Source organism: Cynoglossus semilaevis, chromosome Z (assembly GCF_000523025.1).
Source record: "Cynoglossus semilaevis isolate Cse_v1.0 chromosome Z, Cse_v1.0, whole genome shotgun sequence".
NCBI classification, from domain to species: Eukaryota; Metazoa; Chordata; class Actinopteri; order Pleuronectiformes; family Cynoglossidae; genus Cynoglossus; species Cynoglossus semilaevis.
In genome coordinates this window covers 15,786,605-15,812,094 of record NC_024328.1, presented here as the reverse complement: position 1 = coordinate 15,812,094, position 25,490 = coordinate 15,786,605, and the positions used below count along the sequence as shown (strand labels likewise).

Below are 25,490 nucleotides of genomic sequence, written 5' to 3'. Positions count from 1 at the left end.
CCAGAGGCGGCAGACGCGGCCAGCCTGATCGCAGGAGGGGGCTGCAACATAATTTTGGTCACCGGCAGCAATGGCATTAAGCATGACGAGGAGGAATACGCGGAGGACTGTTATTATTCTACCTCCACTAACTGCTCCGACGCCACCTCAAACGATTCGGATATTGATTTCTCCGATTTGGAAGAGGATGAGCGCAGGAGTTTTTTCAGCCTCGGAGACGACCTGGAGGAGGACTGCACTTCACCAGACTTCTGGGGAGAGCCAGATCAAGTGATCTCTATCGAACCTTTCACCGCTGTCAGCGGCCCTCAGCACTCGCTGGGGGATGATGCTGACACCCGTGACTATTTCCGGATACTGTTCCCAGATTCTCTTTTTGAACACATGGTGGAACAAACAAACAGCTACGCCCTCTATCGGCAGAGGAGGAGTGGGAAGTCAGACTCTCACTGGCACCCGACTGATGTCAGGGAGATGAAAGCTTATGTGGGCCTCAACATTCTCATGGGCATCAATCAGCTCCCAGATATCGGCATGTACTGGGCCAGTGACATTTTCATAGGCAACGCAGGTTTTAAAAAGACCATGACTGCCAGGCGTTTTGAAAAACTCACCCAGTATCTCCAGCTGTGTGACCGTGAGTCTGAGCCTGTGCGTGGGGAGCGTGGCTACGATGCTCTCTTCAAAATACGGCCTCTCCTTGATGTGGTAGAAAACACAATGTGGGATGCATACACGCCTAACCGCTGTCTGACCATAGACAAGTGTGCCATTGTCATGAAGGGACGGTTCTCCTCCACCCAGTACATGCCCTCCAAACCGTTCAGAAAAGGGCTGACAGTGTGGATGCTGTGTGACTCACGCTCAGGCTACTGCCACAGGACCAAGATCTATGTTGGTAAACCTAGTGAGGACGAGGCAGTGGCCTCCCTGGCCTACAGAGTGGTGACCTCTCTAGTGCGTGGTCTGGAGGGTCAGTACTGCCATCTTTTCATGGACAGCTTCTTCACCTCTGTACCCCTCCTCCAAAGGTTGCTTAGGGATGGACTGTACGCCTGTGGGCCTACGCAACCGGCCCGTAAAGGTTACCCAGAGGTCCTAAGGCCTCGTAATGTTGGAAAGCTGGCCCACGGGGAGTTTTACCAGTGCCAGCATGGCAACTTGGTTGCCACAGTGACACGAGATGTCAAGGTGGTTAACTGTCTTTCGACCAATTCCGCTCCAGGGATCGTAGGAATTAGTCCGGAAAGAGAGCAGCATGACATGGATGTGGAGGGGGAGAGTGACAGCATGGACAGCACCAGTTTGTCTTTTGGTGTGCCCAGGCCTCTGCCCTTGCTGCTGTACCAGGAGAACATGAGGGGAGTGGACCTTTGTGATCAGCTGAGGGAGTGCTATCAGGTCGGCAGGCCATGTAAGAAGTGGTGGCGCTACTTCCTTTGGTTTTACGTGAACTTGTGCATTGTAAACGCCTACATTATCCAAAGGGAGAGCCGGGGGGGAAGCCCACCGGCAGGCTTCAACGGCAAACAGTTCACTCAGCGCCATTTTCGTGTGCGTCTGGCACAGCAGCTGATTGGAGACTACCAAGGGGCAAGAGGCATGGAGCGGGCAGCACGAAAAAGACATGCAGATTCACCCATAGAATATGGACACCGTCTGGAACGCATGTCAGAGCGCTCTCGGCGCTGCAGAAACTGCACCAACAAGGGACTGCGTCATGAAAGTGTCTTCGGCTGCAAGATATGTAATGTCCATCTATGCAGGGGAGGGTGCTTCTCTGAGTTTCATAAATAAGACAAAAGTGTTTTTTAGTCCTTTGTGTGATCAAAAAAGTATGTCAAGGGATTTTTAAGAATTTAAACAGTTTGTTATTCCAAAGGTCACCACTGCAGATGCACAACATAGCCACACACTCTATGTAGAGCTAGTTTTAGGATAAAAAACTATTATTGCACGTATAACAGAAAAATTAAAGGGAAAATTAAGTATTGACTGTTTCAAAGATGTTTAGGCAACTTGCTCTCTGTAACACTGGCCCAGCTGCCCTGTGTCACTTTTTATATATGATAAAAATATATCCAGGATTTTTATATGAAATGAAAAAAACTTTTCTGCACTTAATAACTGATAATAAATGTTTATTATGGGAAGTTTATCTCTTCTCTTTTTCAAAATAAAAAAAAACTTCACTATAATAAACTTAACTGCATTGCCTCTTTTTACTGTGGATAAAATAAAAACAGTGATCCCATAATGCATCTTGTTTTTTAATGACTCGAAAATGCTCATTTAAAAACACTGCTTTAATTTAGAACCAATTGATACACCTATGCACTGAAATAATTTGATGTAACATTTGCAGTGTAAAAGGATAATACACTATTTATAACTGTATGTGTAGAGTTTGCAGTAATTCCAAAAAGAGGATACTTATACAGAGTTGCTCCTGTGTCATTTATAATAGAACACAGGAAGGAATGACAGCATACTAATTTGCATTGTTCTTTGTTTTACAATTTTAATGGTCCTAAAAGTTTTCATTCATTTCACTTCACTTTCTCAGTCAGGGTTTTGACATATTACCACAGGAAATGGCCCAGTAGGTGGCACTAATGCACCTTCTGTGTCAATGAACAAATCATGTTTTAACAGCTGCACAGATCAGTAGCTGCTAACAGAACAGTTTTCTGGAAAAAAATGCATTTTAAAGCAGCCCCTGCAGGCGATAGTGTGCAACTACATGCCACTGGACTGGCAACAATAAGCAATAATAATTTCACGCTTTTCCTTAGTGTATGAAACAGGTAATACCTATTGAGTCCTAAACTAAAACAAACATTTTAAATCTTTGACCCACATAAAATACCTCTATGACAAACCTTCTCAGCCTTGACCCATCCTTTGAGAAGCAATAAAATAAATAACATGACCACATTAAATATGGAAAGTGAAGTAGTTATAATGAAGACGGATCATATAATGGATTTTAAAGGGCTGAAGCTTCAGTTGCCTGTGTTCCTCCACACACTTGAAAATCTGTCTGTGGGTCTTCAAAGGGACACAGCTTGGAGCAATTAGTGAGCAGAAAAAGCCCCTGAGTCCTCAGCAGCCAATGGACTTACTGATGCCATTACTCTCTTCAACCACACTACAGACACAGAGCCATCTGTGGCCCTTTTACACCGGGTCCAAACTCCAAAATGCAGAACTTGTTACTGGCGTGTTTACAAGGCTGGAAGAAAGACAACAGACACTCTTTAAGGCCAAGAATCTAAGTACCTGACAGAGTGAGAATGTTTTTGTTAGGTTGTACTGTGAAGCAGAGCTATCCCAAGAAGAATCAAGTTCTGAAATGGCTGTGGCTGCACTGCAGTGTATTTTCAGAAGAAGGTTTCTATTCACTTTTCCAGCTGGAAAGCCGAAGGCTGTAAGTAGGCAGAGAGAATCTACTTCAGCCTGTCAGACCAGTCGTCTCTTGTGTCTTTTTCTGATGTCTCCTCTCTCCTTCCTACTTCCTCTCTCTCCCTTTTACTCTCAGGCTTCCTTCCTTTTCAGGATCTGACACTATCCTACCCATCCTCACACACACACACACACACACACACACATCCACACACACACACACATGCATGTGAACCTTCTTTCATACTGTTGCCTCACACTCCCTTCCCTGTTCCCCAGCTGGGAGAGAGTTAGTCAACTGGACGCCCATCCCGCTGATCTGCGGGAGCCCCATGGGGGGTTACCATGGTAACCGTGGCCGATGAAGACAGGGAGTCGCCAGCAGGCCTGCACGGTTGTCATGGTGTTGGCTCTGTCTAAATGAGGTAAAGGGGCTGCGACACTCCCCTCTTCTCCAAAAACCAGGCAGAAGTGTGTATGTGTGTGTGTGTACTTGTGTGTAGGTCACTGACTGTTAACCGCCAGCCTGCACACTGTACACAGAGCCAGACTAGTTACCAGGCAGGTTCTACAAAGAACAACCAAGACTGTGGTGGCAGCTAGATCAAAGGGCAGCTGCAGACACAAGTCCTACATCTTCACTGAGTGATTAGACCAGGATCAGGGTTTTTTTATTATTCATTTAACAGGAGGCCCTGCTTTGGCAAGTTTGTACAATCAAGTTTGAAGCTGCCACTTCACTGCACTGCAGAAAACTGAAAAACATTTACATTCAGGATTCCTAACTTGGCCATATCATGCTAGATTTTTTTTTTTTTTTTTGGCCTGAGTTCATGTCACTCAAGGCACAAAATTCTATTTATACAAAGTAACATTGTGTTATTATCAGAGGACGTTATAAAGTTATTAACTTAAAATAAGAATATAGGCCATACACATGAGTTGAGTGCTCAGATACAACATTATAGTTTAGAATGTAAACTCCACTAAAAAAATATCCACTGCAAAAATGCCCCTCATGACAGTGATTGATTGCTCTGAGCCAGCAATCAATCACTGCAGCTCTACAGACACTGCCATTCTCTGGGTCCCGGCACATATTGGAACCCCTGGCCACCAGGTCTGTATAACTTAATCCCTAAATCACCAACTTGATTCCTTTGATTCTTACTTGACAGGTCCTGTTTCGTGTTGTAAAAGTTTTTTTATTATTATTGTGACCTCAATTCTGGCCCACATGTACAGTGTTGTTAGGTCTTGGTTTCTCCTGCAGGTCTGGCAGGTTTTATTCACTCCCTTTTTTGTTCTTCTTTAGTTTTTAGGGTATTTAAGGGTGCTACCTCAATGAGTCTCAATGCTAAACACATGATTTATTGAGTGCAAAAAAGTTTTGACTGAAATACATTGTTAGACTTAACTAAAACAGTTAAGGTTTTGTTTCATTGCACAACTAACAGAACACTACATTTAAAATACATCGAATACTGTATTTCCAACTGCAGGGGTGGTTGAGGGAGTGACATCTCATTTGTTTATAAACATGTCCTCCAATAATCATAAAGCAAGTTTTCATATCATTCTGCTGAGACATTCATTTTAATTTGACAACCTGTGCTAAGTTGATATTTATAGCCAACTGTCAAATTTAATTCAGTTACATACAATTACTTGGCTTCATTTCAAAATTCATTTGTTGTTCTCTACAACTGGTTTGAAATACGACTTTAATTTTTGGTTCCCACAACAGCAGCATTTGACAAGTACGTCACAACAGTGAGTCTGAGCCTTTGTTGGTCACTTTTGTGTTTGTATTATTAAAGTGGAGAGAGCATTGGTGGTTTTCTTTCTGTTGTGTTGGATAAATATGAAACAATCATGCCCGATTTGATTTGCTCTGAGTCAGAACAAAACAGTCTCTTTTTCTATGGCTCTCTCTCTGGATTTCGCTCTCTGTCACATGTCCTGTCACAAAGGCCAGACCTAATGTTTCCATGATGGCTGTAAACCATTAGATGTTTAGTTCTCAACATGTTTCTCCTCCTGGGCAGGGAAACGTCTTAGAGTCTCTGTCAGGAACATGGGAATGATTTCACTTAATGGACCACTGGTTTGGGCAACACATGTACTGTTAGCATCATGAATGTGCCTTTGTTCAAGTCTCTCTGTTGTAAAACCAGTCAGGGACAAAGGATTCAGCGTCAGAAACTACTAACATCTTATTCCCAGATCTAACTGGTTTAGTATCTGTTTACCTTTCTGTACCTTGAAGCGTTGTTGTAAGAGTAATCGATTACTCATTCTTAATGCATGCATAACACAATTAGAACCTAAACTTTATCTTAATTGGATATGGGGGGGTTGGTTTTTTTAAAAAAAATTAAATCCTCTAACATTTTTTGAAAACCATAGTGGCATTATATGTTTCTCAGTCACATGATTTTAAGGTTGTTTACTACAGGACCATTAATCATGATTTTTCTTGTAAGCCATCTTAAAGTTTTAAAACTTTTTAAACCAAGCTCAAAGCATACATATATGATTCACTGTAAACAAACTCATTATGTGGTGGCGTATGTAGTACGTAGGTATGTGATAATCGAACACAATCAATACTGTTTTTAAAGTTTATTTCTATGTTTATTTTTTAAGGAAACTAGAAGTGGCAGAGAAGTACACAAATGTGGTGCAAGATAGATAGATAGATAGTTAGATAGTTAGATAGATAGATAGATAGATAGATAGATAGATAGATAGATAGATAGATAGAGAGAGAGATAGATAGATAGATAGATAGATAGATAGATAGATAGATAGATAGATAGATAGATAGATAGATAGATAGATAGATAGATAGATAAGAAGAACACACTATATTTTAATTTGGGTAATAATAATTACAATGACATTATCACTTGGACACACAGGAGGTGTGTTTGGTGTAGTAGTAGTAGTAGTAGTAGTAGAAGAAGAAGAAGAAGAAGAAGAAGAAGAAGAAGAAGAAGCAGAGAAGAAACAAGAAAAAACATTTGCTTACAATATTATTTCAAATTCATCTTTGATTCACTGAAACAAATCTCCTGTACTTGTTGTACTATTTTAGGACATACCCCCATCTAGTGGCCAGAAGTAAAAAATATCCAACAAAATGTAAGGAGTTTAAGGTTTGAATATAAACCCATAAAGGAGATCCACCACAACAAACGGAGCTCTTCGACCATTTCTTCTAAACATGCATTTCGGTTCTAAGTGGTTCATTTAAGTCCAGCACATGCACCGCCCCGTATTGATTGCGTGCATCCTTTCAACTGGGAAGCTTTCTGAACCAGATGGATCTCTTTGGTTTCTGCTGATGTGGCTTTGGTGAACCCAGCATAACGACCATGGGAAGTTTAATCTCTGCTTGTGGGACATCGAGTGAGACCTGAAACCAGAGGAGCACCACTGTCAGTGCTGTTTGTCATCTTATCTATGTATACACGTTCTTCGGAGTTATGTTATGTAATGCTACAGATTAAAATATTACCAATGAATCAGCAATTGTACCTGAAATGTTGATGTTTGTGAGGAAATGATCAGTCTTTTTCACCAGATCAGTGCTCAAATGCATTGTTTCACAAACCGTTTTGTATTTGTATTGTACACATGTACGCATATAAATTCATAACAAGTCACTGTTTATAGGAGAACAATGTCCTTTCATGTTAGTGCAAAGAATATTCTGGAGTACAATATCCTCAGAACACAGAACACAGTGAGAGCGCTCCCGTCTTGCTGCTACACAATAAAATAACTAGGCAGTAAACCAATTTACAAACGAATTCAAGATAAAAGATTATAATCCGCTTGCATTTTATACACAGATGAAAATGCGTTGATCAAATAAGGGATCTCTTGAAGACTCAAATTAACATGAGAAATTTCCACTTTTGTTAATAATAATCTTTCAGTAAACAATTTATGTTTAAAATAGACCTAATGATTCTTCTTTATTTTTTATATTGAAATCTGAATTAAACTCCTAATAAAATAAACTGAGAAGACTAAAGTAGCAGGCTTCTGGTAATGTAATACCCAGTGTACCACTAGGGACTGCGTACCACAGTTTTGGAAAGAACACACTGTTAACTAAACACATCACATTTTTTAGGAATTGTCTTCAGCAGGCCACTTATTAGCTGACAATCAACTTTTATTTATTAGATGTAAAAGTCAATTCTTTACTTTAAAACACTAGGTTTTCTTTATGTCCCCACCTCACCTGTTTTCTTTAACTATGTAGCCACTATGGGGTGCTAATATCCAAAATCTCAATACAAACTGAATGCGACATGTTAGCTTTTCACAGAAATATTACTAAAAAGTGCATTCTTTTATAGAGGAACAGGCAGAGCTTGTGATTAAGTCTGTGAATTTACTCCAAACTTCACACCTCACAAAGACTCCAAAAATTACTGCACTTGCAAAACAGCAACATGTTTTGTTTTCAATGACTATTTGTTGTTTGTCTGTTGCAGCCATTTATTGATTTATTTTGTTTATGTATTGTTTTTTGGGGAAAAACACTAGTTTGTCTGGAAAGGGTGTGTTTAATCAAAGTATTCTGTCTCGGTACCTTGATCCTATACTCCAGTCTCATCATGCTGCAGTTGAAGAAGGTTGGAGGTGTTTGTGGAGGAATGCTCAAAACTCTGGTTACAGTCTGCCTGCTCTCAGCTGGAACACAGTCTCCAGACCCAAACAGGACATCATTTGTGTGCACCACCCTTTTGGAATCAGCCACAAAAGTCTGCGTCTCACTCAGATAGAATTTGGGAGTCACTGTACGTGTTGAGTCATTGAGGATTTCTACAGAGACCGCCATGGCCTCACCTATTTACATTTTAGACAAGAAGTAAAGTAATCAGATAGAGCCAATCAGCATACCTCTGATTAGTTCAATATCAGTGATACTGCAGCCTTTTTTTTTCAACCTTGCTTTACTCCCATTGTTTCCGAAGTAACACTGAAAGTAACTTTTCCAGAGCCAAGGAATGAAATCCTGGTTGCACTTTGTTGCTCCTTTAAAAGTCGAGACTGTGATTAGTAAGAGCTCAAAACATTAGCCTGACTTTGCAATTAAGACCGTATGTTCTAAACAAAGACAAAGCATATACTGTAGATAAACACCAAACTAACAATCAGCAGAAAAAAGTTCCCTACCTGAAGTCCAATGATAATCATTTCAGATTTGGAGGCAAATGGGAACTCAGCCTTGGTCAGGAATGGAAATTCAATTTTTGTTTTGTGGACGAGCCAAATGGACAAAGTTAGCTTTGCACGCAATGTATAAATAATTTTCCCCCATTTCCCTTTGAAAGATGAAGGCATGTCCCTGTAAAGAAAGATAATTAAAAAGATCATTAAAAATTAGTGTATTTTTAGAGATATACGTAGATACTGTATATTTATTACTATAGAATCTACGGTCGCTCACGTACGTGTTTGGAATCTCAAAGGTAAATGGAAACAGATTCCGTCCAGATCTAATAATTTCAGAACCTTATAGAGAAAAACAACAACATCTATTGCATGTTAAGAATAAATTCATATTTTCTAAAACATTCAGCAATGTAAAAGATTTCTTACCATCTCCTTTATTTTTATCCTGGAGTATAATATGTTTAAAGTAAAAGTATCTCTTCTTGTCGTTGTGGACCACGGTGTTTTGTCCTTCTTGTTCAGACCATGTGACCTCAGCTTTACCTTTGGCTCTGACCACAAAACATTGCACCTTTGTTTCCTTGTTGGTCACCACAATTACCTTCCCAGAGACGGTGTCCCCCGGAGAGAAGGTGCCACGCTCATTTACTTTGTTGTATTCCAAGGAGAGATACTTCACAGTCATAATCAGACCAAACTAAATTATTATCTCAAATATGCAGGAGAGCCTTTGTTGTTTTTGTTTTTATTTTTGTTTAAGCGTGCATGGAAGCATTAGCAATGGTTCTGGAGCAGGGCTGTGGGTCAGTGTCTTCAGTAGATGTCGATGCTCTCTAATGCGCAGTCTGTATCGGTGTCATGCAAGATCATGTGACCAAGAAGGTGCAGGTGTCACTTTCACACAGGTAATTCTATCCAGCAGCCTTCTGGTCTTAACTAGGATAAATTACTGTAAGTGTGTACATTAGTCTGTATACTTTGCATCTTCATGATACTCCTCTGTGGAGACCAATTTATTACTGAGGAATACGTTGCTGTAATATTACATCTATAGTAAGTAAGAAGCAATATAATATGGTAAAATTAGAAAGAAAAAATTCTTAGTCATAGGGTGGAGTAACAACTTTTTAAAAATAAAACAGTGTCTAAACAGCAAAGTGCTTTTACCTTGAAAGACAAAATTTATGTTAAAGGTATTGCAGTATATGCTCTGATGGTGTGAGGTTACAGCATCAGCATTTGTCAGAGACAAGTGAAGCCTTAAATGCAGGAGGACGCAGGTGAAGTAGACCACAACAACATAAAAACATTTTACAGCGGTTTAAGAGACATTGAGTAAAACGAAAGAAAAAATTGCAAAATTAAAAATGCATTTATTAGTATACTTTTATTATAATCTGAGTTTTTGGGTGGACAGAGGAGGTAGAACCCTAAGAAGAATTGGTGTGGGCCTGGTACAGTTCACCAATCCATCACAGAGCCACAGACTGTACAGAGACAACCATCCAGAGTATCCACATAATCTAAACCTGCATTTTTTTTTTAAAAAAGCAACAATTATTATTGTTTTAATTATATTTGGAATTTACCCCAGAATTTTGCAAACAAAACAATGGTGGTTGATCAACTTTTCCCCACTAAGCCCATATCTCTTTAAATGAACAAAAATAATTGGTAATTAATTAAATAAGTGGGATGAACACACAAAAACAAGTAACACATACCTTTTTAGTTGTGCACTGTAAATACAAGACAGGCAGGCTTAGCTATAGTAGCACTGAGCTGCGGCTGGACTGTAGTGTTGTACACCTACAAAAAAATTTCAAACAGTTTTGAGCACCACTCCTACAGGATCTATCAGATCCACACCTAAACACTTCCTTTTAGACTCTGATTAAAAACAGGATTTAAAAAAACGTCTTTTATAACAACTGAGGTGACAGAGCATGTGAGTCTCTCTGCTCTCCAAACATATGAGAACAAATAAATGAGAATGTGGAAGAGAATGACGCACGAGAACCAGTGTATCTCTCTTTCCTTTATTATTATCACTAGATTTACATTAAACTGCTATGTTTGTCAGGATAAGTACTGGAGGAGGCCATGGCATATGAATAGGAAGGTGGGGGATCCAGAGGTTGTGGCATGTTGTTCCAGGCCTGTGTGCTTGGATTTGGAAAATCTTCAAATGCAGTGTTTGTACTGAGAGATTGCATCTGTGCTTCAGAAAAATGAGACAGGATTATTATGGGGAGTTTGATGTGTGGGTCTGAAGCACATTTGATATCCAGGTAGACCTGTGAAAAAAGCAGTGGTTGAGTTTTTTGTTTTCTAAAATATCTTGATAAATGTTGTAGAATCAGTGAGGGTACATGGAGGAGAACATTACATAATAGATTCGAGCCATGTACTTCACCTTCAGTCTGTACTCCAGCTTGATGATAGAGCAGTTCAGGATGGATGGAGGCAGTTCCCTCGGGATGGGGATCACCTTTGTAAGAACCTTTTTTTCAGCAGGTGCCACAGCTTCTGACTTCTCCTTGAGGATCTCGGTGGTGTAGAGCTTCCTGTGACCTTGGGCAAAGAAACTTTGCTTCTCATAGAGTATGAACTTGGGTTTTACATCACGACTTGAGTTGTTGACAATTTCCACTGTGGCTTTGACAGAGCCACCTGTGACATTGACAAAAAAAATAAATGGAAAAAAATAAGATTTCTATCTTCACGTCGTAGTAGAAGAAGTTTGTCATTTTATATTTATAAAAAATCATAACATTTTTAAGTTCTTCTCGAGGTGGGATTCAATTGCCAATCCTCTAATACAAACTCCATGCTTGAACAACTAGGACTTGACTTCAAATCTCTCTCTGCTGTTAGGGCAGATTTTTTTAATTGAATACATGTGTTATAAAACTGTGAATTTTATGCCATTTCACAAATATACTGTAATAATACCTTGCTTGTATCCCATGCGTTTGGTGTGTACATCCATTGTAATTGTTCCAGAGCCAAAAAATGACAGAGATTTATCTTTACATCCATACTGGGGTTCCTAACAAACACACATGTTCTCTACTTAGAATTTCAAATACACAAATAATTGATTTTCAACTTTGTTTTTAAAATGAAATATTTCTTACCATGAGACCAGGGTACTCCATGTCATTTTTGGAGACAAATGTGAAGTGAGCTTTGGTCTTTTTGGTTAACTTCATTGACTGTTTGAGCTCTGCCCTCAATTTGTGAACAATTCTGCCCGTGCTGTGCTTGAATGTTGAAGGCATTTTTCTGTAAAAAAAAACCAAACAAATAAAGATTTGATTATATATAAGAGAAAAGCAAAACATTTAATAAATATATTAAGTTAAAATGGAGGGTTGGGAGGGGCACCTGTCAGGAATCTTGAAGGAAAAAGGAAACACGTGTCTTCCTTTAGAAAGTACGGCAGTACCTTGGTAAAACAAGAAAAACATGTATAGTTACTCACAATGTGATAAACAGAACGCAGGACAATCATCGTGTTAAAATGTTACCATCTTGACTTGTCTCTCTCAGGATAGGTTGCTTGACATCATAATATTTCTCATTAGCCCAGTAAACACGGTGTTGGTGTTGTCCATAATATTCATGCCAAACAACCCGCGCTTTTCCTTTTCCCACAAAAATAAGAGACTGGATTTTGGTTTCCATGGAAACCTGCAGGATGATTCGGCCACTAATCGTGTCTCCATTGGTGAAAGTGTTCCTGCTGTTGATGGCATCATATTCAATAGAGAAGCTTTCAATGGTCATGGCTCCTCAGAGCAACACCAGTTGGAAAGTCCAAGAGCAGAAACTGGCTGCAGGTGTTTTTATGTGATGACAGGCACACCAAGGTCCCACAACCTGTTCTACCTGTCTGTGCTGACACACAGACTCAGTCAGGGATGTGACTAAAGAATTTAATCACATGGTTTAAGACATATTTGTCAATATCCTGGAAAAATAATGTTGTTGAGTCATTCCTAGTGGTGATCACTGGTAGCATGTGATCGCCACAGCTCTCAGGGACATTATCTGTAACTCTCAGGTCAGATTTTTCTATAGAGTTTCAACATTATTCATATTTGAAAAAGAGACATTTTATACTCTGATGAGTACAGGTGTCTTAAGATAAATGTCTACAATTCAGGTTAAATTATTTTACATTTCAAAGTGTGTTGGCAGAAAAGAAATAAGTTTAGAGATGCTTTTTTAACCACATACTGTGTACTGGATGTTGTCCTTTCACAAACACAGTAGATAAACCTTAAGAAGACTGTTGTGTGCGGGCAACGCAGGAAGCAGGCAGGACCCAAATGCAGTACTGGAGAGACTCTTTCTGGTGCAGGAAGTTTTATTTACAAAGTCCAAATTAACAAAACACGTAGAACTAACAGGCATGGAATTCTCTTTGGAACACGAGGAAACACAGAGTAGGAAACTCACGAACACGAAGATCTAACACAATCACAATGATCAAACACAATGATCCAACCACGACAGAGTGAGGGAGAGGGGTATATATACACAGGGAGCACCAGGTGACACAAGTGAAGCTAATTACCAACAGGTGAGTGTGATCCCACAGATAACCCCACACAGCAGGAAAAGGAAACAGACAGACATGACAACTACGAACAGAACATAATTACAGGATGCTTATGTAATCTCACTATAATCCAAAGAGTATATATGAAAATGTATTGCATTATAGGCCAACTGGGAACTACTGTAATTATTAGTCAGAAGGAGATGAACTAAAGCAACCCACTAAGAACATGGTGATCTGCACTATGGCTACTATGACTCCATGTAATGTTTTCCTGATCACTACATTTATATGTGTAAAGGATAAATAAATAACAATAGCAAAGTAAACACTTGATTTAGTTTTATAAACACAGGAGGAAATTGGCAAAAATGGTTATCACAATTATTAAAATTCTTAATAATATTCATACTGTAAATGTAAATGCTATCCCCATTATATAGAAGCAAATGTTATGGACCATAGTGATAATTTATATTTTATGATAAAAAAGACTATTTAATAAATTATTTAATACAGTAACATGTTAAAAAAGTGGAATAACTTTGTTGTTGTTCTTTCATGTACGTGTTGAGAGGACAAGAACAGCAATGAAAAGTAAAGGCATCCACTCTTTATAAAAGACATCAATATGTGTCTTTTTAAAACGCTCTTGTTTAACATGACTTCTTCTCCGTCCTGTCATTGTTGTTGCCATTGAGGTGGAGCCTCATAATGTGGAGGTGCAGAAGGAAGTGCACAGGTCCAGGATGGAGGGCCATTGTCCATGGAAGCAGCAGCAGGATGGTGATTGGAAATTTTATTTCTGGGTCTCTAGAACATTTGACATCAAGGTAAACCTGTGAGGGAAAGATCAGTGAAGAAAAACTCTATGATGATGGACTTTTTTTTATTTACACATTTTCAGATTGGGTTCCAAGTAGACTACCACTATGGTGACACCTCACACACACACACACACATACACACAGGTGCAATGATAATGTGCCTGAAAAGTTTTGGTGCTGGACACTGGAAAATGTGCAACACTGATTTTCTCACACAATCAAAACATGTAAATAAACATTTCCTTCGGGTGCTTTGGGTTCCGTGGGTGCAAGGCCAAAAAAGTTTGGAAACCGTTACAACATTGGCTATGTAAGAATAACAAGTTAAAGAAGGAGCCCTGCTCACCCTGAGCCTGTGCTCCACAGTGATGATCCAACAGGGCTCCACATCAGGGGGAATAGGTATAATATATCTGACTGGGATGAGTTCTCCCACTTCTCAGAAGAGAAAAAGAAGATAATTTGTGTGCACTTTTTCCTCCCCTTTTGCAGAGAAGCTGTGCCTCCTGTACAAGCATTATGCACTCCTCTGTTCACTCTACTCTCCTTGGTCCCGACTCCTACTAATATAAGGAGAGGCTTGATTACTACAGTTGAGCTCACCTGCGTCCGGGGCTGCACCTATGTCGCCACTCCCGTGCTCTCCCTCCTGCAACCTGCGCCAGGCCCCCACAATGTGCATGTACATTGAATTTTAATTTATAGTTGAAATTTTATTCTACAATTTTGTAGATGTTTTGTAAAAAAAAATTAGATTACATTATTTTTCATGGTTATGTTTTTCATTGATTTACGTAATGTATGTCTTATATTTCCATTATACAGTGCTACTGTGCATATAATTGTGTGGGAAAGGGTAATAGAGTCTAGGCAGGGTTGATAACAGTGTGGGGGAGGTTCCTAAAGGGTAAATATATACGTAAATAATATAAAAACTATTTCGCATCTGCTTCCTTTTTTGCAGTGGGTCTTGGAACACAACTACCGCAATAGGAGAAGGACCACTGTATACCACTTATGACATTCCACAGATAAGTGGTAGGATTTATGGACTGTGGAAAAGTCCCCATTACACAAGAAAGTGTAGACCAGGAGTGTCTACACCTGTTTGGGTTGGGAGCTACTATTCAAATGACCAGACTAAAGTGATCCACTTACATTAACCCCAGAACACTAATGTTAAAATTAGTAACACCATCACTAATGTTTACCCAAAATAATATCCCAAATAAAATACAGTTTTCATAAATTTTTATGTAAAAGTACAACACTATATGCCAAATTCTAGTGCTCCCAATATACAATATCTCATAAAATAAAAAAAGGTACCATGGGGGACCCTTTTTAAAGGCAGCAAAATTATTGAAAAATCAGGTAATCCTTAATGAGAAATTTCCAAACAAAGAAATAATGGAGCTGGGAACGTGTTCTTTGGTCCACCCATTCCTGTGAATGTGAGCCTTGTCTGGTGAAGGCACAATCTTCCTGCATCACAAATTCCAATAGTAAAATATGTTACTCTCTATCACTAACATCAGGTGGGAATCACCGAAACGCATGCCTCTTGAAAAAACCATAAATGGGAGGATGGAAACAAACATACCATTAATGACATCAGTGAGCAGCCTGGAGCTACCCAAGGAACCATGCAACTCAGGCAACAGCAACAAAAATCAAATGACAAGAACTGTGTGGGTTAAAAAAAATCAACCGACGTTAGTGTTCTAGGGTTAAAAATGTTAAATGTATATTGTAACTGTTACAGTACTTACTCATTTTGTAGAATAGGTAAAATATTACTGACAAAGTTTACTTCATTATCAGCAGGAGATCACATTTGCAGGAACGTAAGAGGTAAAACTCATATGATTTTTGAGCCTTGTTGCATGTGATTGTTGCATGTGATTGTTTTCCATTTTCTTTGATGAAACAGAGTTAAGGCAAGCGAATCTTACATAGAGAAAATTGATTTTGTGTTTGAGTAATGGAAAGTCAGGAGACAATGTGAAGTCACAATCAGCATGACTCATATTCATGTAATTTTCCAATGGAAAAAAACCATTGGAAACATGAGACTGGGATCTTGTAATGACTGAACAGCCTTGATCAAAGGTTAATGACTTTATTCAAGATAAATGTTGAAAAGGTGTGTAGGTCAGTGCATGGATATATGCATGTACTGTATGTAGAATTGTAAGTTATAAAATAAATACTGGAAACTCTGGAAAAATTTAACAAAAATAACATTTTACTTAGTATTATTATTATTATCCATCCATCCATCCATCATCGTCTCCGGCCGCTTGTATCCCAAAATTTATTATTATTATTATTATTATTATTATTATTATTATTATTATTATTATTATTATTATTATATAATTAACCCTTTATTAACCTTATAAATAAAGTCTAATCATTTCAAAATTGGCCATTCGGATAACAATTTAAGTTAATAAGGAAACAGATGCTCACGTGTAGGGCCCGATGTCTTTGACAGAGCTAGGTGCTGAGTACCTAGTTAGTCCAATCAAACCCATTCAAAATGGGGTACATGTTATATGTACCATATGGTGGTGGTGGGCCATATGGGCCTGGGGCTGCAGGTTTTGGTGGGAAGCTGGTTGCTCCTGGCACATCAACATTTCCAAAAACATTAAATCCATAAGCAGCATATGCAGAGGGCTGTTCTTCATCACATGCCTCCAGAGTAGGCAGGATGATGATGGGGAATTTGATCACTGGGTCTGAAGCATACTTGACATCCAAATATATCTGTAACAGAGAAGTTCTCATCAGTCATCATGTAATTTAGAGCACGAGCTCTCTGCTACACAAGGGCTCACGGGAATATTTGGTAAAGACGATACAGTACACACCCTGAGCCTGTATTCGACTTTGATGATGTTGCAGTTTAAAACGGACACTTGCATGGAAGGAGGAATTGTTATGATCCTGGTGACAGTCTGACCCGCAGAGGGTGGAACATCTTCCCCAACTTCTTTAAGAATGTCTTTGGTTTGGACTTTTCTTTTCCTTTTTGCGAAGTAGCTGTACTTACTGTACAAACAGTACTTAGGTCGAATAGCACGAGAGCATTTGTTTTGAATGGAGGTGACAACTGTTATGCCCTCACCTAGAAAAGTAGAACAGCAGTAACAGAGAAATGTGCAAGAAGCATAGATTAGCCGTATTAGTGTATTAGTGTCAAAGTGACACTAATCAAACAATAAAGCAAAATATTGTGCAACCTTGGGCCGGTGGACTTTCACATGTAGTTTATTATTTTACTGCCTTCCAGTGATTAGAGAAACCTTGTGGATTTACCTTGTTTGTAGCCTATTTGTGGAATATTGACATCCATTCCCACGGTTCCCGATGTAAAAAGTTTCATTTTCTTGTCAACAATACAGTTCTGTGGAGTCTGTTGGAAAAAACAGGTTGAGGTTGAGTTTGTTTTTGGGATCAAATGTCAAAGTTGAGTTTCTGTTAGAGCCTGTACCATCAATGACGGATCAGTGTTTGGGTTTCCTCTGTGGAGAACAGTGAACTCTGCCTTATCTTTACTGTCCAGTCTCATGGGTCTGCTCAGAACTGCTGTCACTGTGTACCGGATCTTTCCGTGAGCGCCTCTAAAAGAGGACGGCAGTTCTCTGCAAAACATTTAACATCAGTTACTTTATTTTCTATAACTTTTACTCTAATGGTGTATTTTTTAATAGAAGAAAACTTACTGTTCTGGTATCTGGAAAGTGAATGGATAGACATGGCTGCCCTGTTGAACCATGTTATTCCCTAAAAAATAGACAAAATATGATTTAATCTTAGTGGTGTTTTTTTGGGGTTGGGGGTTGGGGGGTGATACCACTATTGAATTTCAATCTTGGCTGGAACTCATTGATTTTGAGGTTAAACAACTTAGTGTATTTTTTATTAAAACTGTTTCTCTGAAACCAGATTAGAGCAACATGGAGTTGCTCACACACTAGAAGTTTACTGGATATGCAGTACTAAATACTAAATATTCTTCTTCTTCTTTCGGCTTTGTCCCTTTTTTCAGGGGTTGCCACAGCGAATCATTGATTTCCATCTCTCCCTGTTCTCTGTATCTTCTACTCTGACTCCAACTATCTGCATGTCCTCCCTCACTGCATCCATATATCTCCTCTTTGGTCTTCCTCTTAGTCTCCTACCTGGTAGCTCCATCTCTAACATTCTTCTACCAATGTATCCACTGTCCCTCCTCTGCACATGTCCAAACCATCTCAATCTGGCTTCTCTAGCTTTTTCTCCAAACCTTCCTGTCTGAATAAATACTAAATAAACTAAAAACTAAATATAATTAGTCTAAAATGAACTTGAATTTAACATTTACCTCTCTGCTGAAGCATCATACAACACAATTATAAACAGAATAAGCCCAGTATTGTACTGACCTTGTTCTTCTGGAATAATAAACTGCGTGACACTGAAGTACTTTTGCTTGTCATAGTAAGTCACTGAAGTACTTCCAGAATGCTCGGTCCACTGCACTTCTGCTTTTCCCTTCATCTTGATGCTCAGTGAGTTTATTTTAGAGTCACCATCCAGTTGTAAACTGATTTGTCCTGTGAGCTGATCACCACTGGTGAAATATCCACTCTTGTTGACAGGATTAATTGCCACAGAGACAATCTTGATGTTGCCAGACATGGTGCTGTAGTGGTGTGACTATTAAGGCTGCTGTAATACGGTACAAGAGTGTGAGTAGGTCTGTGCCTGAAGATAAATACTTGAGACTTAAGACCATGATAATAATTAAACCAAAGGACTAAAGTACAAACTGTAGTAAAACTACACTTGGCCAAAGAAAAGAACACAGATGAGATTAGATTGAACTTTAGTAGTCTCATACCAGGGAGATTGTTGAAATGATGGGGAATTGTATTAAGATTACAAAGAGAAATATTTATTTGATAAATTGTACTGAAACAAAAACAAAAATATTTTTGCCGACAGCAACACATTATAATGGTGTTGACTCTTCCTGTTGAAACAGGGATTCATGAGTGAGTATAATTTCTGGGCGGGGTGATTGGTCATGGTCCCTACATTAAATATTAATAACATACTTTGGTTGGAGATCTGAGGACTAAGTACAGATGTTTCCCAAGTGTTGTTACACAGTGAAACAAATGTAGCGTTACAAGAATTAAAAGAGAGCAGTGAAGGACCAGAGCAGTTGGAGTGGCATGCACGTCTTTGTATTTGCAACAAACACAGTTGTTTATATTTTATACAGTACACAGTTGTAGCAACCAATGATTTTACACATTTGTCACCAGGGTGAGTGACATCAGAGAGAGAGGAAAAAAACACAAAGTCATTTAGAAAGTAAATGAAAAGGTAATAATAGTTAAAACCTTTATTTGTGGTGGACTGACAGAGAAAGAGAGGCTGCTGAGGTAATGATGAGCCACACAATTATCAATAACCAGTTTGGTCAATTAAAGGCACTGAGGTTCAGGACAAGACGCAGTGAAGCCATAGACGATAGGAGACAAATGGACATAGTTACATAATGAAGTTTTCTTATTTTATCGGACCCTCAAAAACAAAACAAAAAAAGAAACTACAACGAGTATTTTCACAGTGACATTAAACAAAACAGTGAGTTTTTAACAATGTGTATGGAGATGAATGACAACATGAGAAAAACATAATTGCATATTTTTTCACAGGATAGCAGCACTGTTAAAACACTAGTTACTGTAGAGTGTTAGTAGTAATATAAAAATAAACATTTTGACATAATATAGGGAGAAGTCAATTTTTTTTTTTTCGCACCAACTGAAAGAACTTGTTGATACTGTCTTGTCTTTCAGTGGAGATGAGAAAATATTTGTAGGTTAAAAAAACGCAACGATTTAATCATTATAAATCAGAGGTGCCCAATAAGTAGACTCATTTTGACATACTGTAGCTTCATATATTTAATTAGTACCCCAACATACTATGTAAGGTACATTTAAAGTATGTTCAGTTTATATGAGTAACTATTATATTATTATAAATTATTAAAACATAAAAATGTAACTTCCTTTTCTAAAAAAACACAGCTGCAGTGTAACAGTTGAATTACTGTCTGTAAAATCTGAATCTCTGAAATCTCTGAAAATAACAATTCACAGAGCTTTAGTCACAAATTGTAAAACACAGTACAATATTTTGACTAATGGCATTATTAAAGACTGATGTAGGTTGACAAATATGGCAGTTTACACAGAAGTGAAACAATTCTTAACATAAAAATAACAAACGTAAAGATTAACATTTCTTAACATAAAAATTAATGTAATCAAATCAAATATAAATGCAAAGCTAATCGCCAACGTCAGGAAATTAACATTTTCTCTTTTTGCTAGAGAAAAACACAAGTTACCCACAGGGTCCAGCATGTTAACATTCATAAGCCTGTTTTGTTTCTGAACAGGTGCCAACACAAACGTCTGCCTTCTACCATAGAGCAGTGCTTGCTATTATATTTGATTTGATTGCATTCACTTTTAACCTAAGACGCACAAGAAATATTTCCATGGCTACTGTGTTGGGGGGAGGGGTAGTGTTGTTAAAAATACACCTTATTTGTTTGAATGAAAGTATAAATGGGTATGAATACCTTCATTTGGGTATTTTGCAGAGTGTGCATAATATAAGCCACAACTTTCTTTGTAGTTACTTGGTACTGTTTGAGCTGCCTCAGTGAAACTGTGATACTGGCAGAGATTAAATTATTTGCCGAGACCAATACTTTAAAAGAAAAATCAATCAATGTTCAAGCTCAATTTAAACTGGACATTTTTAGTATGAAATATATTCATCTGGAAATATGTTTCATGGCATGTTTTTGAGCAGAGGTCATGTCTTAAGTTATCCAAAGGGAGACTTGCAAATGGTCCAATTATATATATGATAATATATATACAGTTTTATATATATAGTCAGTCTAAATACTGTGGTGAAGGAGTTTACTTTTGATTTTACTTTGAATGATACAAAGTGTTTTGGTTGTTTATTTAAACAACTCAAGACAGATCTTTTGCTAATGCACCTAATAATAACCTTGCACTTGCGTCTGAACTGGTGTGTCACAGAGGACGATGGGAAATAACACTGTCAGGTCATGGGCTGCAAACATACTCAGGGTCGCCTGCAAAAAAAAACCACAATAAGACATAGGATGTCATTGTACATATCGATCATTTTAACATTATCCAGGATGATAATATGTGAAGCACCATTTTCAGTCAATTGTACATTTTAGGTCAAACATATCAGGTAATTTACAGTATTATCCTGTGTTATGTGCTCATAGAGTCTTTGTTTGTACCAACCTCAATTACATAACTCAGGACAAGGATGCTGCAGTTAGAGATGGTCACTGGCATATCTGTAGGAATTGTCAGAAGCATCTCTGTGTAAACGTCTGTGCTGCCAGGGTTGACTGGATGTCCAATTACTGAAGCCATAGTCTTATTTATTAATCTTTTATTGGCTCTGTTGTGGGTGTAGTACTCCTGCTTCTGTAGCAGATTCAATTTAGGAGTAGCTGTTCGAGATGATCCGTTACTGAAGTTACAGAATACTTTAACAGTTTCACCTGAAAGTAGAAAATATATATAATGAGTATGAATTTGGCTGTTATTAACCCATTATCAAAATTCATAATGAATAGTATATTTAACTGCTAAATAAAACAGCTGTGGTTTTCAAAATATGGTTCATGTAACACTTGTGGTACTTGGGCTCCTTCTGTAGTTATGCAAAAAATATTCTGTTTTTTTTGTTTGTTTTTGTTTTCAGAATGGGCATTTGTTTCTTTTTGTACTGAGGTGACACCTGTAGAACTTGTTCACTATTGGCTAGTATATAAAACAATAATCTTATAAGGGGCACATGTACTGCCGCATTTAAATGTTAGCCATAGTGGTGGTACTTTGAAAGGCAAATACAGTGCCTATCATAAGTATTCACCCCCATGGATGTTTTACCCTTTTAGTGCTTTCATAAATCAATCACGGTCAATACAATTTGGCTTTTTTAACACACAAATTTATTGGAAAAAACTCTTTAATGTCAAAGTGAAAACAGATTTCTACAAATTAATGTCAATGAAAAAAAATATATAAAGAAATATAATTGTTTGCATAATTAATCACCCCCTTCCAGTCAGTATTTTGTAGATGCACCTTTGGATGCAATCACAGCAGTGAGTCTGTGTGGATAAGTCTCGATAAGTCTTGTACATCTGCCCACAGCAATTTTGCTCCATTCTTCCTTGCAAAACCGCTCAAGCTCTGTCAGGTTGCGTGGGTATCGGGCATGAACAGCCCTTTTTAAGTCCAGCCACAAATTCTCTATAGGATTGAGGTCTGGGCTTTGACTCGGCCACTCCAGAACATTTACCTGGTTCTTTTTTAACCATTCTTGTGTAGCTTTTGCAATATGCATATCATTGTCTTGCTGGAAAATAAATCTTCTCCCAAGCCGTAGTTCTCTTGCAGACTGAATAAGATTGTCCCCCAGGATTTCAGTGTACTTTGCAGCATTCATTCTGCCCTCTATCTTTACAAGCCTTCCAGGTCCGGCTGCTGAGAAACATCCCCACAGCATGATGCTACCACCACCATGCTTAACAGTGGGGATGGTGTGTTTTTGGTGATGTGCAGTGTTTGGTTTCCGCCAAACATGACGTCTTGTCTGATGGGCAAAAAGCTCGATTTTGGTCTCATCAGACCAAAGAATCTTCTTCCACTTGACCACGTGCTTTTTGGCAAACTGTAGTCGAGATCTAATATGACTTTTCTTCAACAGTGGCTTTCTCATTGCCACTCTCCCATAAAGCTTTGACCGGTGAAGAACCCGGGCAGCAGTTGCTATATGCACAGTCTCTCCCATCTCCGCAGCTGAAGCTTGTAACTCCTTCAGAGTAGTCGTAGGGGTCTTGGTTGCTTCTCTCACTAGTCTCCTACTTGCACGGTCACTTAGTTTACGAGGGCGGCCTGATCTAGGCAGATTCACACAAGTGCCATATTCCTTCCATTTCTTGATAATGGATTTCACTGAACTCCGGGGGATGTTCAATGCCTTGGAATTTTTTTTGTATCCCCCCCCTGAATTGTACTTCTCAATCACCCTTTCCCTGAGTTGCTTGGAGTGTTCTTCTGTCTTCATGGTGTAATTGTCACCAAGAATACTGATCCACCAGTCTGGACCATTCGGACACAGGTGTTTTATACCTCAATCACTTGAAGCACACCCACACCACTCAGGTGATCTTCATTTCACTAATTGTGAGACTATTGGCAAGAATTTGATGGACCTCTATTGAATTAGACCATTAACTTAAAAAGGGGGTGATTAATTATGTAAACAATTATATTTCTTTATATGTTTTTATTTCATTGACATTACTTTGTAGAAATTTGTTTTCACTTTGACATTAAAGAGTTTTTTCCAATAAATTCTTGTGTTAAAAAAGCCAAATTTTATTGACCATGATTGATTTATGACAGCACTAAAAGGGTAAAACATCCAAGGGGGTGAATACTTATGATAGGCACTGTATGTTTAGGGTGGCATACTTGTAAAAGATTGTGTACCAGTGAAATAATCAGCCTGAGACTTATCCCTATCCCCTTATGTTGTAAACATTTAGTGTGTGATCAATTATGCTTTTCATGATCACATATTATGCTATTTAGGCAATATTATGTCTAATTTTATTTCAAACTGTCCAATGTGGCAAATAAGGCTAAAGGGCTAAACTAATGAAATCAAATTGACTTGACTTGTTTCCTCTGAGTTGATGACATTAGGTCTAATGGATAGTTGGATGGTTAGAAAGACGGTACAGTACCGGGAACAAAGGCTTTCTTTTCTGTGTTGACTGCCATAGTGATAGGGGGTGAGGCACACCACAGGAAGCACAGTGTAGTCTGGTTAGAGCCTGAGAGAGGAGCCTGTAAAGGACAAAAGAAAAGAAAAGCAATAATAAATCTAGGCTCACCATACGTGTTTTGTGTTTGTTTAACATTTTGCCTTCTTGAGCAACACAGTTATGTTGTTTGGATGTATCAATTTAATCTGTGATAAAAGGCAGTGATAAACCCGTTACATTCTGACATCTAGTGGATCATGTGACAAGGCGGTTCAGAGAAAGCATTGATTTGGTGAAGCAATGAGTCATGGATCACTTACCCTCAGCTCTGGCTGGCTAGTGTCAATCTGGTTTACAAATTTCAACTTTGCCCCAAAGTCCTTTGACATGTGCCAGGGTCTGTTGATGCTCACGGTCAAGTCGTAACTTATAGTCCCACAGGGCCCTTGGAAAGGAGATGGAAAATCTCTGCAATGATGCAAAAAAGCTGTCGATACACATTTTGAAAAACTGTTCAACTCATATTTGATTTATTTTGTATTATATTAAGATGACACAGAGGGAAGCAGTCTTGATCCAGAAGTTTTGAATGAAAGTTAAGTATTATTTACACCACCCAGTAGGACGATTGTTGATTTTGTGTGTAGGAAGTACAACATGTTGTAGCTGTTAAATAAGTAATTGCATGGGTGTATGATGTGGAGGGTTTTTACTTGTCATCGTGTTTCTATTAATACTAACAACCAGCCCATTTTCACTGCCTTGCAATGGATTAAAAAAAAACCTCCGGGTCAATTTAAATATAGTGAATCTCCAAGTATGTATAATCACTGCAGCGGATACATACCCATGTGGGAGCTGACATGTGAACGGAAACAAGTGGGACCCAGGTGGAAGTTTGGTGGGCCCACCAACAGCTGTGAAGAAAAACACATGTTAAACCGATTCTTTTTATTGATTCGAATCTTTGACTCTCGAACAGTAAAATGAACGAGTCGTGAACGAAACTTGAACTAATCATTTCATTCGTTTTACAGCAGGTGGCGCTTTAGCCCTAATGTGGGCGTTGTAAAGAAGGCGCGGTTCTCCGACACTAAATGCAATCGGCATAATCTCCGGCATAAGCAATTAAAACCATGCGAAAAGCTAAGAAATAAAAACACACCACAATGTGAAGATAAATGAGAGCAAAAAAGACCCGAGCTCTCTGTCACGTGACAAATGAAACGAATCTGCGAGAACGAGGCGAAAGATTAGTTCACGGAGAATGATTCGTTCACAGCAAAAGATTAGTTCACAGTGAAATATTAGTTTGCAGAGTAATTAGATCGTAGTGAAAGATTAGTTCACGGCGAAAGATTAGTTCACAGAGAATGATTCGTTCACAGCAAAAGATTAGTTCACAGTGAAATATTAGTTTGCAGAGTAATTAGATCGTAGTGAAAGATTCGTTTTCAGAGAGTAATTCGTTCGTAGTGAAAGATTAGTTTACATTAGTTTGTGAGTGATTCGTGAGTGACTACCGAGTCATATTAAATATTTATTCATATTGAACTCACGAATCACTCAC

At 38.5% G+C, this 25,490-nt stretch overlaps 4 protein-coding genes across 4 annotated transcripts in view; all 4 read right to left on the bottom strand.

The window, feature by feature from the left end:
* Positions 1-6,262: 6,262 nt before the first annotated feature.
* LOC103398135 (arrestin domain-containing protein 3-like) lies at positions 6,263-9,289 on the bottom strand. The gene is made up of 6 exons (XM_017043028.2): positions 9,031-9,289; positions 8,883-8,943; positions 8,605-8,776; positions 8,376-8,463; positions 8,018-8,274; positions 6,263-6,826 (listed from the first exon to the last, which is right to left on the bottom strand). The coding sequence occupies exons 1-6, from the start codon at positions 9,287-9,289 to the stop codon at positions 6,707-6,709; spliced, it is 957 nt and encodes a 318-aa protein (XP_016898517.1). The 3' UTR covers positions 6,263-6,706.
* A 1,277-nt stretch (positions 9,290-10,566) lies between these two features.
* On the bottom strand, positions 10,567-12,411 carry LOC103398136 (arrestin domain-containing protein 3-like). Its single transcript, XM_008336655.2, has 6 exons — positions 12,138-12,411; positions 11,995-12,055; positions 11,745-11,892; positions 11,560-11,656; positions 11,021-11,277; positions 10,567-10,901 (listed from the first exon to the last, which is right to left on the bottom strand). Exons 1-6 carry the CDS (start codon positions 12,394-12,396, stop codon positions 10,662-10,664), a joined length of 1,062 nt encoding a protein of 353 aa, XP_008334877.1. The 5' UTR covers positions 12,397-12,411; the 3' UTR covers positions 10,567-10,661.
* Positions 12,412-13,139: 728 nt separating this feature from the next.
* LOC103398137 (arrestin domain-containing protein 3-like) lies at positions 13,140-18,729 on the bottom strand. Its single transcript, XM_025053493.1, has 7 exons — positions 18,438-18,729; positions 17,736-17,796; positions 17,504-17,654; positions 17,329-17,425; positions 16,881-17,137; positions 16,477-16,776; positions 13,140-14,013 (listed from the first exon to the last, which is right to left on the bottom strand). Exons 1-6 carry the CDS (start codon positions 18,691-18,693, stop codon positions 16,519-16,521), a joined length of 1,080 nt encoding a protein of 359 aa, XP_024909261.1. The 5' UTR covers positions 18,694-18,729; the 3' UTR covers positions 13,140-14,013; positions 16,477-16,518.
* Positions 18,730-18,929: 200 nt separating this feature from the next.
* The window catches only part of LOC112486497 (arrestin domain-containing protein 3-like), an 8,349-nt gene continuing 1,788 nt past the window's right edge, over positions 18,930-25,490 (bottom strand). Inside the window, exons 2-6 of the mRNA XM_025053388.1 lie at positions 24,768-24,837; positions 24,241-24,388; positions 23,900-24,002; positions 21,375-21,640; positions 18,930-21,190 (exon numbers count right to left, since the gene is read on the bottom strand). Coding sequence (XP_024909156.1) covers positions 21,092-21,190; positions 21,375-21,640; positions 23,900-24,002; positions 24,241-24,388; positions 24,768-24,837 — 686 coding nt within the window. The 3' untranslated portion in view covers positions 18,930-21,091. The remainder of the gene's footprint in view (positions 21,191-21,374; positions 21,641-23,899; positions 24,003-24,240; positions 24,389-24,767; positions 24,838-25,490) is intronic.

Bases quoted from the DNA above. Each gene is read 5' to 3' on its own strand.
- LOC103398135 (XM_017043028.2), bottom strand. From the start codon at position 9,289: ATGACTGTGAAGTATCTCTCCTTGGAATACAACAAAGTAAATGAGCGT. The intron at 8,777-8,882 runs GTACGTGAGCGA...CTTTCTTTACAG, and splicing joins ACCTTTGAGATTCCAAACAC to GGACATGCCTTCATCTTTCA. The intron at 6,827-8,017 runs GTACCGAGACAG...CTCTGGTTTCAG, and splicing joins GACTGGAGTATAGGATCAAG to GTCTCACTCGATGTCCCACA.
- LOC103398137 (XM_025053493.1), bottom strand. From the start codon at position 18,693: ATGTCTGGCAACATCAAGATTGTCTCTGTGGCAATTAATCCTGTCAAC. The intron at 17,655-17,735 runs GTAAGTTTTCTT...AATGTTTTGCAG, and splicing joins ACTTTCCAGATACCAGAACA to AGAACTGCCGTCCTCTTTTA. The intron at 16,777-16,880 runs GTGTGTACTGTA...TCTCTGTTACAG, and splicing joins AAGTCGAATACAGGCTCAGG to ATATATTTGGATGTCAAGTA.
- LOC103398136 (XM_008336655.2), bottom strand. From the start codon at position 12,396: ATGACCATTGAAAGCTTCTCTATTGAATATGATGCCATCAACAGCAGG. The intron at 11,657-11,744 runs GTAAGAAATATT...TGTGTTTGTTAG, and splicing joins TGGAGTACCCTGGTCTCATG to GAACCCCAGTATGGATGTAA. The intron at 11,278-11,559 runs GTATTATTACAG...TCAATGTCACAG, and splicing joins ACGCATGGGATACAAGCAAG to GTGGCTCTGTCAAAGCCACA.